The sequence below is a fragment of the Callorhinchus milii genome, unplaced genomic scaffold (assembly GCF_018977255.1).
Source record: "Callorhinchus milii isolate IMCB2004 unplaced genomic scaffold, IMCB_Cmil_1.0 Scaffold1, whole genome shotgun sequence".
NCBI lineage: Eukaryota > Metazoa > Chordata > Chondrichthyes > Chimaeriformes > Callorhinchidae > Callorhinchus > Callorhinchus milii.
In genome coordinates, this window is record NW_024704742.1 from 58747985 (window position 1) to 58766753 (window position 18769).

Below are 18769 nucleotides of genomic sequence, written 5' to 3' on the forward strand. Positions count from 1 at the left end.
CACAGGCGTCATTTTTAAGGTGCTCTATGGGATTCTGGATACACAATTTAGGTAGTATAACCAATACCAACTTTATAAGTCAACCAAGGCCATTTCCCCATCCCACTGAGTGTATACCCTTGAGTTTAGAAGGTTGAGGAGTGATTTGATTGAGGTATTTAAGATAATAAAGAGATTCAATAGGGTAGACACAGAGAAGCTATTTCCTCTAGTGGGGGAATCCAAAACAAGGCGGCATAGACTTAAAATTCAGAAACAGGCAATTTAAGAGTGAAATTAGGAAGCATTTTTTCACTCAAAGGGTGGTAGAAATCTGGAATTCTCTACCCAAGAGACCGTGGATGCTGGATCCATCCATACCTTCAAGAGTGAGGTTGATAGATTTTTGGTAGGTCAGGGTATTAAGGGATATGGGGAGAAAGTGGGAAATTGGAATTGAAAGGTTAGTTGAGGTACAGATCAGCCATGATCCAATTAAATGGTGGAACAGACTCGAAGGGCTGAATGGCCTCCTCCTGTTCCTATGTTCCTATTCAGTTTGGGTGAAATTGACCCAATGGAATACAATCCATCAGGATGAATACAATCAATTCGTGTGGTGAAAGGTGCATTTCCTGTCCCCTTCAGGCAATGTTTTCTTAAGTGCCATTCACTTGCCAATTTGCAGCAATTAAGTTGTAGTTCACAGCTGAGATCAGCCCTATGGAAAAGATGTGGGAGTTTTACTCTGATATGTGATCACAATAAATGCTTTACGAGTGTTAATATTCTGAGATGTCATCAAATTGCAAAATATCAACATCCAAGAGTCAATTTTGAATAGTGAAGATTGTATGAGTTGATTAGCAAAGAACCACAATCTGAATCCATATTTCTTTCATGAAATAGAGGCTGCTTTTATAATCCTTAATGCAATAATATATCAAAAATGTTTTCATGAATATAATAATAATCGTTGCATTTGATATAGTCAAGATGTCTCAAAACACTTCACAGAATATACTGTAAAGTTAATTGACTGTATATTTTGTGAGCGAAATGCGGCAGCCAAATGCACAAAGCAATGTTCCATAAACAGTGGTGGATTGAGCGACCAGATTTTTTTTTGGGGGGAAGGGAATTATTACTCACCGCAAATCAATTATTATCTGGGTTCCTACTTACTGCTAAGCAAACAGGAGGCATGTGGAGTGAGGAGTCTTGCCTAAGGTTTCGCCTGAGAATCGAACTCGGGGCCTCTCATTTGCGAGTCTAGTGCTCTAACCAATACGCTACAGGTCGCCAAAAGAATATAAATGTTGAAGGGAAACATATTGTTGAAAAAGCTTTCATACCTGTTTCATGCCAGGTTATGTGGTTTTAGCTTATTAATCTACAGCAGTAGCACAACACATACTCTGCTGTCCACAAGGCTTCGCCTTCACCCACTTGGCTTAATACTCTCTGGAATTATACAAGCAGGATGCATCCCTCCGGGGAGAGTGTGAGCATTCCTTCCAGACACAGTGAAATTTCCACCTGTAGGTAGTATACATAGCGCTCCGAAACCCCGTCTGGCACGAAGAGCGCTATATAAATGCAAGTTGTTGTTATTATATGTGGAACTCTCTGTCTGCATGGCTGTGGGTTTCAAATGTGTCAGACACCTGTTTTGCTGTAAAATATGGACAGGAGATGCAATACATGACTGCGTTAATGTGCCTTCTCTAAATAAAGCTATCTATTGACAGTGAAGGAAAGAGAACATGTCCAAGTCAGCATATTTGCCTCTTTTAAAATCCCTAATTAATAGATTTTACAGGTGCCGCAGCCATCATCAAGGACAGGAAAAGCACGTTCAAAATCCAAAGTGCAAAGTCATCACTTTCCTCGGTTTGCAGCGGCTTCAAGTTCTCTCCAGGAAAAACAAAACTGGTGCTTTGTGTATTGTTTGAGACACTAGACAACAACCCTCATTCAGTTTACAACAACTATTTACATTTCTATAGTGCCTCTCACGGTGGAAGGACATCTTAAAGCTCTTTGCACTGCTGAATAGGAGACTGAGGTGGGGTGGGAGGGGAGGGGTGGGGGAAGAGACGGATGAGTGTGGTTCAAAAGGCAGGTCTGCAGGCTTTAACGGTGGGAGGAAAGGTGGGGAGGGGGGAGAGAGAGAGGTGGATTGGTGTTCCAAATAGCTGATAGTGGGCACATCTGGAGGCGGACATGAACCATTTCAATCATTGAAGGTATTTGCCTTCTGAAGGTCAACATGAATTCTGCCTCAATCACTCCTGTCGATAGGGCATTCCATACTCTAATTACTCTGTGTGTGAACATATTTCTCCTAACCTTCCCATTTGCTTGTTTACAAACTAATCTTAAATTGATGCCATCTAATTACCAACTCCCCAACCAGTAGAAATAATTTCTCCGTATTGACTCTCAAAATCCCTGATAATATTAAAGACCTCTATCAGGCTACCCTTCAACTCTTTATTACAGCAGAAAAAATTCCAGTTTCTCCAGTCTTTGCTCAAAAACCAAACCACTTATCCTCGGTATCATTCTAGTAAGCCTCCATTCCAATCACATTTAAATGCTGCGAGATTTCATTCCTATCTGAACTATCTAAATAAAAGGGAACAAAGCAGGTGAATATACTGTAAGGTTATTGAGTATCAAAGCACAGGTCATCAACAACTCTTCCTATAATCTTCACTTTACACTGAAAGACAGTAAAGCAAGCGGACTGCCTCTCACAGGAAATTATAAGTTATCTTGTCTAAACTATGCATTTTTCTATGACGACTGACTTTGACCACCTCAATACTTCTGATTTCACCACTAAATTATAGGCTGACACAATATTTGATTATAGTCAGTTGCCATGAATAGGCCCCTTTCCCCCCCAGCTCTATCCTTGATGTTTCTCAGTAAGCTTAGAAAGAAGCTTTTTGGCTAATGGATAGATCTGTGTTGTAACAAGTCTGTGAAATCCAACATGGGGAAAGAATGCTGAAGAGTAGCACTGTAAAATAGTAAGGGGCCTGTTTTACCCTGTCATCCTAGGGACAAGCTGAGATTTGGAATTTTTAAAGAAGTTTGTTGCTTCTGTTAGAAGCAGCATCAGCAGTTCTCCCAGGTAGATTACCCCAAGGGGGTGGAGGGGGAGGATTATGATAGATATGCATTTGGGAAATAAAACATTTAAAGCAACGCGCCAACAGAGAACATGCTTGCATTACATGGTAGCACTTTAAGATAAACAATACTCAACATGACAGCGCTGATAACCTGGTGCTCTTGTGTATTTTAAATCTAGAAGTAAGTCACTTGTAAATAGCACTTGTAGGAAAGGCATGGGTGGAAGAAACAATAAAAGTACTGTATTGGGACATGTTTTCAAGGAGGAACAAAGCTTTCTCTTGTGATCAGAACTAGATTATTGCTTAAACTATTGTTTTAGTTCAGTTCAAAATGCTTATGTTAGTTTGCTAGTGCTATGTGGACCTGTAGAATGACAATTTTGATTCTAAATTGGTTGTTTTGATTGGATGAAGGTTTCTTAACCTTGTAAGTCTCTTTGACCGAGCCTTCAGCTCCCCTCTCGACTCTCTTCCCCCTTCTCGCTCCCTCCCATCCCTCCCCTCACACTGACCATTTCCCCCTTCCTCGCTCCCTCCCCTCACCCTGACCATTTCCCCCCTGCTCGGGTCATGACCCAACTGTGCAGCGCCTTGGGACGTCCTCCTGACGTGAAAGGCGCTTTATAAATGGAATCTTGTTGTTGTTGTTGTAAGTCAGTATTGAAATGATTATAAGTCTAATTAAATGGAGCTGAATTGATATCTAAATGTAACATATGTTACGGGTTATTTGGTATAACTCTAGACAAATGTTATGAGAACATGTCAGTATGTTGTGCCTTGAAGAGTTAAATTGTTCAGCAGAAAGAAGTGTGCTTACCACGGATGCAGCTCTCTTGTTAATTTGGTAACAGTCCTGATTTCTTTTAATCAGAATCAGCTCATGGTACCCAAAACCAACGGCGGTCCCAGCTTGTTTATTACAAATATGAAGTAGATGAGTACGTGCAGATTTGCATAGATTATCCTGATGTTAAAAAAAGGACAATGATAAAAGAGGTGGTCATTCCTGGTATTCGCTCCAAGCTGGTGGGAGCGAGTACATCTTTCACTTCTCTCGCTCTGTGGCTCAAGCCACTTACTCGACCTCAACCGTTCAAGGTTCCAATAATTCTCGCAAAATCAAACAAAGCAACTGAGAAGAACAGATTGCAGTGATGCAATGATACAGCAGCAACACAACTGCTAGAGTCTCACAGACTCAACTTTGGTTCTTTAATTCAACTTCCGCTATGACCAGCATTTCAAAGACAAGAGAAACAAAAAGCAAAAGATGTTCGCCTACTGCTTTTGAACTTTAATGTTGTCATTACAGTGACATTGCTACACATCAGCATAACAGCCAATATATTGTCTGTCGTAGCCCTGCCTACTGTAACTGCTTATTGAACCAATGCAAAATTATACATCTTTCTGCCTTGTTAAGTAAACAAGCTTTAAAATATAAAAAACAAGTGACTTTCATTCCTCTGTTTCACTGATTCCTAATTTAAAATTGGGCTAAACAGAATAATCTGGCCTTTCCTCGCTAGACCTTTTGTCCCAGGCTTCAATAGAGAGGTAAACTTCATTACTGGATGTACCTTCAAACCCAACACTTTTCAGCCTCTGATTGAGCCTCTCTGTGCCACTTCTCTCTATACATTTGAGGTGTGCTGAATTCAATAACCCAAACTATTAGTTACTTGGGAACATTTTACAAGGTGGTAATCTCATTCAAGGATTTAACATGATGTCAAAAACCACAAGAGGATATTTGAAAGCTTTATTATTCTCCTCTGAACCCTGAGGGTAGATTTCTGTTTTATACATGCACCATTTCAAATTATTTTAAGGTTCTCGCTGGGTATTTGGTCAAGTTTTGTTTTGCACCCACTAGTCATTCAGCAACCATCAACGCACTGCTTGTCCTGTGATTAACAATGGCGCCCCTTTATTGCATGTTTATCGCAATAGAATCAGTGGATCTTCCCAGAACTGACCACTGACTGGCTGGCATCGAATGATTCACATAAAGAGGTGAACTATGAAAGCAAAGTTTCAGGCATCTGTCAATATCCGAACCAGTGTTCGGCTCACAATCTCCCATTATTTTTCAGGATCTGTTTGACAATCGATGATAATATTGTGAGAATGCAGAATACATAGCAGGAGAGGTGCCATCATTAATCTAAGGTGTCCTATTGATTCTGTCATTGGAACTGTATATAATTCATTCAGCTCCCTCACACAGTGATAGACTTCCAGACAGTAACTCTGCAGCCACTTCATTGAGTTAACCCACCAGGAATCTACTCAGCATTAAACCAAACATATTCAACTTAAAACAAGGATGTTGACCCTCAAGGCAGATGGGTTTACTCAACCAGCACGATCACTCAGGGGGAATGTGAGTCTTGATGAATCTATTCATTTGTGGCTCCCACTTCCTGGTTTGGTGTGTGAAAGAAGCACATCAGGGATTGACCTGGTCACTTTTGAGATCTTCAGTGTTTGACCCCTTTCTTCGCTGCGAGGCTGTTGCCCCCACTTTCAAAATTATTGCAATTGGGTGTCAAACCCTGCTCACATCCGCAGAAAGTTATTACGAGTGACATGCACAATGGACATTGCAAACACACTCCATGCAATGTACTGGGACAGAGGAAAAAGAAAAAATACATTACCTCACACACAACTAGACAGGTTAAATCACAATGGGCATGTTTCAAACAAATACAGTACTAGGTGGGAAGGGTTGGCTTAAATTCAAAGATTTGATTTGTATATAACTGGATTTGAAATGATCTGTAATATTGATTCTTCCACTTCCCTCTAGAAAGAAAATTAAGTGAATTGCAAGAAAAAATCAATTTTAAATAACAATTTTATCGGTACAGAGAGGAATAAAAGGTATACAATCATACATCATGTCCTCTGTCGATATGCCTCAGCAGTTACACGGTCCATCTGTCATTGATATCTCATTTATAGTGGCAAATGGGTCACAAACAAATGCATGACTTTGTTCCAGTTAGCCACTATAAAACCATATCACCACAAGTAAATCGGACACGCACAGAACCCACTATAAAGTCTCCGTACAGGACGCAATGCGTGAACACAAAAGACATCTATCCTGACTGTCAATGAACACAGTGAAATCTTATTTTAACACCTGCCTCTTTCACACGGAATTAAGACGGGTAAATAGTGAAGGATTATTTCCCCTGGAAATCAGCAACAAAAAGGGCATCAATTTCAATGACTATAAATACAAAGTTTGGAAGATCTTATCTTTACGATATTATTATGATGCAGGCACTGTCGCACAAAGTCACTGAAGCCAAGTCAATTTCTACATTTTTGAAGGGATTTCAAGGCAAATGTTAATAACTATGCTAGAAAAAGACATGTGGGAAAAAGTGCAGGGAAAAAGAACTGGAGTGGATAGTTCTGGCAGGGAATCTAACACAGCATAATTGTCTTCTAAGTTAAAATATGTATAATTTTATAGTAAGGTTAACCCTTTCCTAATAAACTTGGAATCAGTTGTTGTCAGGCATTGGCTTAGAATCAATATATACTGTGAAGCAAACAGCCTTAGAAGTTGTACTTCACTATCCCATAAAGCACTTTACTTCCTCATTGTTTCAGATTGCGACCGAATGGAAATTCAATTATCTATATTAACTTTTCTTTTTAAATACGATCCCACTTGCACTTTAGCACCTGCTGCGTTGCTGTTTATAAACTAAAACTGTGTGGTCGCTACAGCTTCTGACAAGTGGTCATGAAGAAGATTGTGCAAAGACATCTTCAATTTTAGGACGGCCCCAGGGATGGCTTAATCACAACTAGCTTGGCATCTCCACTGAGAATACACAGGTGGCTTAGTCAGTGATAAATCTTTTTTTTCCCTTTTAACACTGAATCCATCAAATTCACATTAATCTCTTTACAGTTCTTGCTCCATCTTTAGCCCAGATTGTCAGCAGGAACATCAGAGAATTTGCCAGCCAAATTAATCATGATTTAAGCAATGCTTCATCTTCAAGATATGTAAAATATGATGAAAGTCCCTGGCAAAATGCTGGTGTCTGACGTTGCATATTGATTTTATGCAATTACTGTACTCAAGGACATGACATCTGGGAGGAGAGAAGAAACTTCCCTCTGTGACGGTTGAGAGAAAGACAGAGAGAGAGAGAGCGAGAGAGAGAATATTGCTAATGTACTTGGAATTCCAAAGAAGCTTCAGAACTCACCATTTTCACTGTCCGACTTGTTGTTTTCGTGCTCTGTGTCAGTCAGCGTGAGGGCTGAGTTGGAACGGCTTGACAGGCAGGAGCTGCGAGCGGATTTGACCCCCCTGCCCCACAGCCTCATGGCGTGCTCCGGGGACATCACTCCTTCATTTTCTGTGTCGGCGTCCGACCCTGTGTTCACTGAGTAGCCTCGGTGGGGGAGACCCATCTCTGCACAGAACGCTAACCCTCGGCGAGTGGCAGGCTCACAGATTCCCAATTCCCTCAGGGAAAAATTTGCCGCTGTTGTGGGAATAATAGTGGAAGTGAGCTTTTTTTAAAAAATTCTTTTTTTTAAAAAACCCAAGCTAAAACAAATAAACATAGAGAGAGGTTTTCGAATGAGCCTTGGTATCAGAGAGGTGTCTGGTTAAGCTCTCAATGTGAGGCGATCAAGTCTTTTCTTTTGTCTGCTACACTCCCTGGCACTCTCACACACATTCCAGCACCTTCCAACACTTTGTCATCTCAAGCTTCTTGTCACCTACATTCAGGTGTTAAAGAAAAACAAAACTGGCAGGTAAAGGAGGAGGCGAGGCTGGGATAATGCCTCATTGAGATCTTAGGAACAATGAAGTGGGGAGCCTAGTGGGTATGGAATGGGTGAAAGTTGATAGCATCCTTTTGTCCCAGCTTCCCAAAGGTTGACCGTTAAATCAACAGCTTATATCCTTACCTAGCAGGCATTCAGCAGGACAGGAGGTGAGGGGGACGTGGGGGGGCGAGAGCCTGGAGGACAACTGCATGCCAATCACTAACATCAGCAAACTTTTCTTCATATGTTTATACTGTGATAAATATATAATGAAAAGATTGTTAATATTTAATCCTTCCATTTGATGTAGCACCTTATCGTAGAGACGTCACAAAGAACTTCATAGGATTTTACTGTAAACTGTAATGACTTTGTGTTTTACAGACGAAAGCAGCAGGCAGTTTGTGCACAGCAATGTCCCATACACAGCCATAAAGAATGACCAATTTCATCTGGGCGATTGTTAGCCAGGACACAGGGTGAAACTCCTTTCTGTTTTTGAATATAGCCATGGAATCTTTAACATCCACCTGAACAAGCAGACAGGATCTCGGTTTAATATCTCATCCGAATGATGGCACCTCCTGCAGTGCAGCGCTCTCTCCAGCCCTGCATTGTCAGTGTCAGCCAGACCGTGAGTTCAAAGTCTCCAAGTGGGACTTGAACCTAAAACCTTCTGACTCAGTGCCACCAACTGAGCCAGGCTGACAACTGGAAAGGTGGCTAATTTAAGGTATCTCTGAATGGGATTCCTTAATAAGGAAACCATGTTGATGGGTCAATGGAAACTCTAATGGCATCACTTATTAAGGAATTCCATTAAGAAATATCGCAAATTAAACCCCTAGGAGTGTTAGCAATCATCTTCCAAACCATTCAACTAAAAGTTTTTCCCACTTTCGTTCTCGTCCATTATTGTTATTTCTAAGTAACTAAGTTTGTCAGCTGCTGCTCATGTTTTGGGTTTTAAGCTACTCTTTCACAGCTCCATTCAATGTGCAGAGCTGTTGTTAAAAAAGTACAGTATACTGTCTCCACTCATGTGTCTACAAGGACATTTACAGGAATGAGATAGTTTTCTCAGCATTTCACAGAATATCTGTAAAGTGGATTGACTGTGGGCAAAACATGGCAGCCGATTGCACACAACAGTCTCCCCCAAACAGTTGTGGATTGAGTGACCAAATTAAAAAAAGGATTTTGAGGGATTATTACCCCCGGAAAAGCGATCCGCCAACCAACTAACAACTGGGTTCTTACTTACTGCTAGGTAAACAAAGGTGTCTGAAGTAAGGAAACTTACCCAACCTTTCGTCCTAAATGCTCATTGTTCCTACAAATGGATTTAACAAAGTTTTCATGGTATTATCCAAGAGAACCAGGATAGTGAAGGGACTCCAGGGAGAAGAGATTGAATTTATTAATTGTACTCTTGCCCTTTTAAAGTTCCCCAAACAAAAACAATGCTGAAGAGAACTTTGTCCCAGTAGAATTTTGGCTTTTTTGACGTTAATAATAATAATAATCCTTGCATTTGATATAGCGCTTTTCACGTCGGGAGGACGTCCCAAAGCGCTTCACAGAACACACTGTAAAGTGAATTGACTGTATATTTGTGGGCGAAAGCGGCAGCCAATTGCGCACAGCAATGTCCCACAAACAGTCGTAGATTGAAAATGACCAATTTATTATTGTTTTTTGTTTTTGGAGGGATTATTATTAGGCGTGAGGAGTAAGGAAACTTGCCCAAGGTTTCGCCCTGCCTGGAATTGAACTCAGGTCTCTCGCTTGCAAAGCGAGTGCTCTAACCACTGAGCTACAGGACTCCACAATCAGTTAATCAGTTTGTTGCTTCAGTGTCAGCCTCGCTCAATGGTAGCACTCTTTACTCTTGAGTCAGAAGATTCTGGGTTCAAGCCACACATGGGGATTTTGATTTCACAGTCTAGGCTGACACTACAATGCAGTGCTGGGGTTACACTGCATATTCAGAGGTGCCATCCTTTGGATTAAATGTTAACTGAAGTTTTGTCTGCCTAGTTAGGTGGATGCTAAATATCCCACAGTGCTATTCGCAAAGATACGAGTTGCTCCTGGTAAGAATCCCCAGATTGTATAATTCATGACTATTTGTGGGACATTGCCGGGGGTAAATTGGCTGTTGCCTTCACTTAATAAATACAGTCACTACACTTTATAATAAATCCTGTGGAAACGCTTTGAGATATCCTCCTGAGGTGAAAGATTCTTTATCAAATGCAATGATTATTTTAACCCTACACACAGTCAAATGGATTTGGAATCTGAATGTTGAATTAAATCTGACTCATAAATTTTGAAAATGAACTGCTATAATTAACTGAAATCAAAGATTGGCTGTTACAGATTTGCAGCAAAGGAATACCTTAACTGATTGCTTGGGAAACCTAGTGAAGGGAAACAAACAGAAAACAGCTAAATCCAGTACCAGCCTCCAGTGCGTTAAAGCTTCCCCAACAACTGCACTGCCCACTTCAACTCTTAACGTGATTTTTTTTTCCTTTTCCATTTGTTGCTGTTCTGCAAAGTTATTGCAGTGAGTCTCCATTATCTTTTTCCATGGGTTTTACTGCTTACCCAATAGGTATCAAAATATACTGTACCTTTCAAAGTGGACAGCTGTGGAAATTGTATTATATAATAATAATCCTCGCATTTGTTATAGCATCTCATCATGCTATCAAGACGTCTCAATACACTACGCAAGATTTCCGATAATGTGTAGAGTCTATGTATACATAGGCAAACACAAAAGCTGATTTGTGCACAGCAATGTCCCAGAAATAGCCATAAAGTGAATGACTAATTTTTATTTGGGGGAATTATTGGCCAGGACACAACTCCCTACCTTTCTTGAATGGTGCTATGGGTTCTTTAACGTCTACCTGGACAGGCAGACGGGACCTCCATTTAACATCTCATCCGAAGAATGGCATCTCCAACAATGAAGTGTTTCCCCAGTGCTGCACTTGAATGTAAGCATAAATTTTAAGCTTGATGTCCCCACGTGGGTCTTTAACCCAGAACCAACTGATTCAGAAGCAAGAGTGCTATCAACTGAATCAGACTGACACCTTAAAGTTGTAGAACTTTCTTTACAGAGTGTGAGCTGTTGGTTGGTTGTCTTGTAAGTCATTTCACCAATTTGTAAACAGGACCGCTCACAATACCACAACATGCGCATGAATGATCACATCTGGCCCAGCACATTTAAATAAATGTTTAAAACATAATGCATTCATTTATCCTGCCTGTTTCACAAACTTAGCTTCACTAAGTCTGAACAGTCATTGGTCCAATGCCCTTTCATTTTAATGATCTGGGAATCACAAACAGCAGTCTTGATATTATGTTTCAGACTTCAAAACGTATCTCTGTGGCATCAAACCTGTTTTACTTAGATCTGCTAACTCAGCATAGACCTTGGATCTTCCTGATCCATATGGCTGAGAGCCCACCACACATTGTGTTTACGCAGCAATCCACAAGAGGCCAGTATTCATGTGCATTTCCAAAAGTTTTGATGTCTTCAAGGTATTTTCCTGCCGGCTTTATGATGCTAAAAGTTTTTATTTGTTATTTTCTTGTTAAAGTCTCACTATAGTCATTATGCTATGGTTATCTTGTCATGGTGAAGTAAAGCAGATTGATGAAGAAAATGCAATCTCTGTCATATTTACATGTCCTAAATGTATTATTATTAATAATAATAATCCTTCCATTTGGTATAGTGCCTTATCACGCTGGAAGAACGTCTCAAAGCGCTTCATAGAATTTACTATGAAATGGAGTGACTGTGTATTTGTAGGCAAGTGCAGCAGCCCAGCTGCTCACAAACAGTGTCCCAATGTCATCCAAAGGACGGCACCTCCAACAATGCAGCACAACCCCAGCACTACACTGGACTATCAGTTTAAACTATACAAGATCAAGTCCCAACATGGGTCTTGAACCCACAACCTTCTGCCTCAGAGGCGAGAGTACTACCAATGAGCAACTTGTTCAAAAAGGCACCAACTGCAAAACATCTTCCATGGTATTCAGTCTTCAGACAATGCTCTTAAAATCGAAGACCACGCAAAGCTTTTGGGAGAGAAAATTTTTTTTAGATTTCGTCTTAATTTTTTTAAGATGTTTTTCTGAAAAAACGGAATCTGGCTTCCAAATTAAGACTGAATTTATGAGGTTTGCAAAATTCTGTACCATCTACAATTTTAAGGCTAAAGACATGAAATATTTTGGGCCTCATCCATCCTCAGTGACTGTGGATGTTTATTTTCTTGCAGAAACTCAGAGGACAAAACTACACGGGAGCTGGATGTCAGCTGGGAGAACTAACCACTCCTCCCACCACATTTTGATGTTATCTTACAATCCATGTTACCAACATTGGTTTGAATGAGGAGCATGGCGAGGATTTCCCCACTGTTTGCGATGCTCGCTGGTGCGTCCAAAGCAAAACAGTTCCTCTGGGAGCTCTTAGCAGTGAGCTTGGGGGCAGCAATCCACTCATCTCACTGTTCTTGATTTGTTTATTTAATTTTATAAACAAAAGGCTTGACTAATTCCGCTGTGTGCTTTCAAGTTTTGCTGTTTAAATATTTGAAGCCTTTGGAGACTAGAATCAGCTAGAATGTCATTTATTGTCAGTATGAAACCCTTTCGTTTCATGGGATTCAAATTTCATGGTTTTAGAAACACTGACACATTAATTGCATTTTAATTCCCTTGTCTAAAAGCGCTAAGGTGCATTACGAATGACCAATATTCATTATATTTTTCTTTAATTTCTTTCACCAATATCTCCACTCCTTATCCTCCCCAAAGGCATTTGACTCCTTTCCTCCTGCCAAAATATCGTGATGCAAGCATCAATTGTCCACAAGCACCTCACTCGAGTAGCTATTATTCATTTAGGAGCCTCGAGAATGAACATCAGCAGGCATCATAACTGAGCTTCTTCCAACAGGAGTGTCTGGCTAGCAATCAGGAGCAGGAACCTTACTTGATTTTCCCCTCCCAAGCTCAGTGTCTTGGGGCCGACTATAGCACCTGAATTGCATTATTGCAATTGCTGTACCAATGGACATCAACTTATCCAGTCTTGTTCTCATTAGACATTTAAATGCGCACACGTTCCTCCAAGGTAACTGTGTAGCAATAGAGCAGAGAAATCCTACCCATTTATTCCCTTCCACAGCCCGAGGACATTAAATGTAGCATGCTCACCGAGACAATAATAGCAGAAATAATTCCTGAATTTGATAGAGCACCTATAGCATCGAGAACATTTTCTGCAAAGTGTAGTTTTCGTATAATTCGTGGGTGAACACAGCCAGTTTGCATACAGTGACATCCCACAACTATGAAAAGGAATGACCAATTTTATCCAGAGGATTGTTGGCCAGGACACTGGGAGAAACTCTCTTCTCTTTCCGAATAGTGCTGTGGAATCTTTAATGTCCTCCTGAACAGGCAGAGGGGACCTCAGTTTAACACCTCATTTGAACGATGGTACATCTAAACTCTTTCATTTCCCTCTCTGACACTATACCCACCATCATCTGTTTTCTGCAAGCGCTTCTAGATGTCCCCCTGACATGAAAAGTGCTAGATTGTAAATTGTAATATAATTGTATTGAATCTGAGATGGCAGACGCTATATCAAATGAAATGATTATTATTTTCATGTTTTGTCTTAGAGACTCAACAGCCTGAGCATCCGCCAATGCTGTTATGCAAATGACCATTCTGTGTAGAAGATGGAGGTGGATGAATTGCCTTTCCCTAATCTATACGCCTACCCGCTCCCCCTCCAGTGATCAGAGCGAAGTCACATGCATAATTACTATTGTAACTCAGCCAGCTGATAGTTTAACTGGAATACCATTGTTCCATCCTTCGGAAAGATAATTAAGGAACATATCTATAAAAAACACTACCTTCCCCTTTTCACTTGTATAATGTAAACTTACAGGTTTCAAGAATTCCCCACCCTCCAGCTTTGTACAGTTAGCAAGAACTATCTTTCATGTGGCACCCTGCAGGTAAATGAGATGCAATTCAATACAATATTGAGCAACTATTTTTATTTAAAGTCATTCCAAGGCTTAGTTCTGTACTGTTTCTAAGGATCATCTTGTCAATTTCATGGTCAGTTTCAGACCCTTTAAAGAAGCTGATCTGCTTTGCTGAAGCTGTTAGCAGTAGAAATTTGCTGATGAGAAGCCATGACTTGCTGGGAAATAATTCATCGAGCGATCTTGCGAGATAAGTGGATTAAATACAGTCCCAATTTCACAAGCTGAATTTTTTTTGTGAGCTACGATAGCTGACCTTGTATTGTCAGTTCCAATAATAAAATATACCATTTTACAATTAAAATAGTTGCTTCTGTTCCCTTTGATGGTTCAATAAGTTTATCCAGTGATCAGCTAAGTGATACAAGACTTTTTTTTGACAAAAATTAAATCAAAAAATTTGTGTTCATCAAGAACCACACCCTCCATCTTGGAAAACAACATGGCTATCTGTGACTTCTTTCACTTCTTTCTCCGGCACCCACACCATTCTTCTTGTAGGCCAAAAAGAACACCTCATCATTAGAGAAGAGACCATCCAACAAGCCTGGCCCAGAATAGCTGCAATTTATCTAATGGAGCATGATTGATGGGCACAATAGGTTTTCAACTCACAACACCTTTGACTGACAGAGACAAGAACAGTGGTAATTGAACTTCATTTCAAACACCTCTAAAAGACCTGTAAAAGGAGCAAGTAAAAGAAGGACCAAACATCCTGCTAAAGTTGCGACTGCATTGTGAACCCCTGCTTATCAAAGCAACTATATGTTTTATCCTGTAGCTGGCACTAGACATATAACTGCTCTATTGTTGTGGAGAACTGGGGCTGAGTTCTCACAGTACTAAGATACACAGGCTGAGTTCTCACCTGGGTCTAGATTTACTCTATGCGATAATTTAGGATGTCCAGACTTCGGCAAATTGCTGAATTTAATCTTAACTTTGAATGTGGTTTCCTGTAGTTCTTAAAAGAAACTTGTAATTAGAGCCATGTTTAAGAATTTGTCAAATTCTGCCTGTTCAGAATGCAACTTTAATAGAATTAAATCTAAACCCAGTTGGAATTTTACTCCTGGGTTACAGTATTTGACTTCCAATTCACAGATTGCAACTTTCCACTGCTAGTGTGCAGGAATCCCATTTTTCTAATAAACAAATACATACAACGGCAGTATCCTGTTAGTTGGTAGTGAAAATGTGCAATACACAAACCAAATTCATTCAATGTATGAAATATCAGATTGCTAACTGGCCCTCGTGTCTCCATGAAAACATGTTTGGTAAATTTTTTATTTCCTTAGAAAAGTATAAAAATGGTAGAAATGGTCTAAAGCTAATCATAATCTCATCATGTCTTCAGTTTTTCACTCCAATGCCTCTTTCAACATACTCGGCCCCGTTTGTTTTTAAGACAATCCTTTCTTCATTGATCTGTTCTTGAATAGCTCATGCATACTGAGCAATAAAAAAACAGCTATTATAAATAGATGTACCAATTATAATGTGCACTAAATATACTACCTCCCACACCATTGACCTTCAATTATCACTTGATATATCTGCACAATCTTTCACTAATACTGTTCACACATGGCTGCTCATTAATAAGGCTATCATGCAATTGGTCTCTGGCACAATGATCATTGTGAGGAAAAAGCAACTCAAAAAATCAAATGAAATTATCAACATGAGCTTCACAATAATTGTTGGTTAAAAATACCCCAACAGAAATATATCAAAGAGTTCAAATACTTCTGCTTTATGGCATCTTTGAATCATTTGACCACATAGCTGCCTTGTAATTATTGGTATCTATCCATGGTAGATATTAGCTTTCATTTTTAATGAACTGTGCTATGTTTTGTTTACCCTCAAAATTGCAGCCTCATTAACATCTGATGGGGCATTGCATGGGGACAGCAGCAGTAAGTTAGCAAGTGGGCAGTTTGGCAGAAACAGACAAAGTATTTCAGCAAGCCGCTAATGGCTACATTTCCCAGCTCCATCATTTGCAAGTGGTGTCCTTACTGGAACAGAACATGGCATTAACAGAGACTTCTGGCACCGTATATTATGTACAATAAAGAAAGGGATAGATCACTTGTGTCAGCACTCAGCATATCTTAGCAACCAAAACTTCATTGTCAAGTTATAAGTGTAGATTAAGCCAGTTATAAGGTGTCCTCTTATAAGACAGATTCACTTATAAACAGTGTCAATAGAAAATTGCAGAAATATTTGCCAAAAATGTTGGTAACATTTGATAGTTGATTGGTGCTATTGATAGGTATATTTTACTGCCAACCTACATTTTTTCACTTTATTGATAACGACTAAACATGAAGAAATAATACACATTAGATTATTACAAAAAAAATTAATGGTTTCTTTAACAAAAACTGGGTGTGTCACTCGGGGGTGGGGGTTGGGGGTGCACTGGCGCAGGGCCAAAGGGTCCGTTTCCACACCAAACTACATTTGAAGGCCAGTGACTGCGGGGATCCAGGAGGCCCGCCACCACACACAGACACAGAGAGAGAGACACACACAGACACAAACACAGATACACACACACACATACACTCACAGAGAGAGACAAATACTCACAGGCACAGAGACACGCACTTGCAGACAGCGACAGAGACACACACAAACATACTCACAGACACACACTCATACAGTGTGTATATTATGACACATACACTCAAAGGCACACGCTCACTCAGCCACACACTCACAGACAAAGAGAGAGACAGACACACTCACAGATACAGTGACACACACACACACACACACACACAGGCGAGAGCCACAGAGACACTCACAAACATACACACATACACATTTAGACACAGACCCACAGACAGAGAGAGAGACACTCTTTCACACACACATACATACACACAGAGAGAGACACACAGACAATCTCAACAGCGGGGTCTCAGAGTGAAGCGAATCCCATTTCCCGCTCACACCGCACCACGCATGTGTGTCCGGAGCCGCTCCACCCACAGTAGAGGCGTTGAGTAAACAGCCGGCAGCAGTGCACAGAGGCCCAGGGCCCCAAGTACACTGGGTTTTTACAGGTTTGTAGCAGAGGAGAACGTTTGTAGGGGAGGGTTTGTTTGTTGCGGGGTGGGGGGGGAGTGCGGGGTGTGTGCGTTTGTTGCAGAGGGGTTGTTTGTAGGGATTCCGTGGAAAAATTGTGGTCGCACATTTTTGTTGGCCCAGCTTGTTTACGCACAATGGGTGCTTTGATGTGTGGACTGGCTTTACGGTATATCCCATGAAATGTTTTGAGACGTCCTCCTGATGTGAAAGGTGCTATATCAAATGTAAGGATTATTATTAAATCAGATGCCACAATGTACCTCCTGGGTCGTCTGTTCACAACTCTGCGTAAAGTAATTCAATCTGAAATGTCAGTTCACCAAGCTTCCATACATATGTGAAACCTGTTGCCAGAAGCTAGGGCTGATCAAAACACTTCAATATATTTTAAAAACATGATGTCTACATGAAGGAGAAGGGAGTTGAGGGATATAGGAGAGGGGAACAGGAGGAGTAGGAGCTTGTTTAGAGTATAAACACTGGCACCGGCTATTTGGGCTGAATGGCCTGCTTTCATCTCATGTCATTCTATGCAATTTTATGCAACATACATACAGATACATGGATGCAGACGGAAAGGAATGAACAATGGCCAAGTGGTCTATTAGGTTAACTCTGAGAAGGAGCCACCTCATTGCCCCTACCTCGCAGTGTACACCTACACATCTCTCCCGGTGCTGGTCACTCAAGTTAACTTCCAGGGGAGGCAAAAATCAGAGAAAAAACACAAAAAAACACCAATTCGGGGGAAAAAAGGATTTGTGCAAAAAATTATTCTGGATTCCCGAGGACAATCCAGCGATCTCCAGGAGTAATGGCATCAGCGGCACTGAGCCACTATCAAAACAAAATCATTGCTAGATATCCCCTTTACCTTATTAACCTGCCCTGGACATCACTAAGCAGATTTGGTTTCATTTGGATACTTTTAGGCATAGAAAGTGGGATTCCATGTGACCCAAAAAAAGTACCTTCCCCCTTCTGAGCTCAAACAATGTGTCCGTGTTCACATTATTATTATTATTATTATGTTCACACATTAATGCTTCAATATTGAGTCTCTGTCAAAACTAGAACTTCCCTAACACTTTTTGAAATGTTAAAGGCCCGTCATCCTGCCTGGTCTTAGCCTTTAAAAAAACATTTTGGCTTCCAGCAGAAACAGAATTATGGAAAACCGTTCAATTCAGTCTTAATTTGAAAGCTATTTTTCTACAGTTTTTTTTAAAAAACAGCTTTAGGTTTAAATTGTGGTTGAATCAAGTAAAAATTGATTTGCAAAATGTCACAATTTTTATTTTTAAAACAAAACAGCCTTAAAGGTTTAGATGAGGTGAAATTCTGGACCATTTTCTCTCTAGAATTTTAATACTGAAGAGCGTGAAAAGCAGGACTACAGAAATTTATGGAATTAAATTAAATTTCTAATTTAGAAAACGTAATACGAAATCTAGTCCATTTGTCACATAAGTCTAAGGTTTGGATGAAACTTGTTTTTTTGCTGCTGCTGTAACACAGTCAAGCCTTTACATTTACTCATTTATTTTGGGTCATGGTTTGTTTTTACCAGACTCATGCCACAGATAG

At 40.3% G+C, this 18769-nt stretch overlaps 1 protein-coding gene across 1 annotated transcript in view; it reads right to left on the reverse strand.

The window, feature by feature from the left end:
• Positions 1-6503: 6503 nt before the first annotated feature.
• LOC103180210 (teneurin-3) overlaps positions 6504-18769 on the reverse strand; it is a 159978-nt gene continuing 147712 nt past the window's right edge. Inside the window, exons 5-6 of the mRNA XM_042341646.1 lie at positions 7376-7657; positions 6504-6508 (exon numbers count right to left, since the gene is read on the reverse strand). Coding sequence (XP_042197580.1) covers positions 6504-6508; positions 7376-7657 — 287 coding nt within the window. The remainder of the gene's footprint in view (positions 6509-7375; positions 7658-18769) is intronic.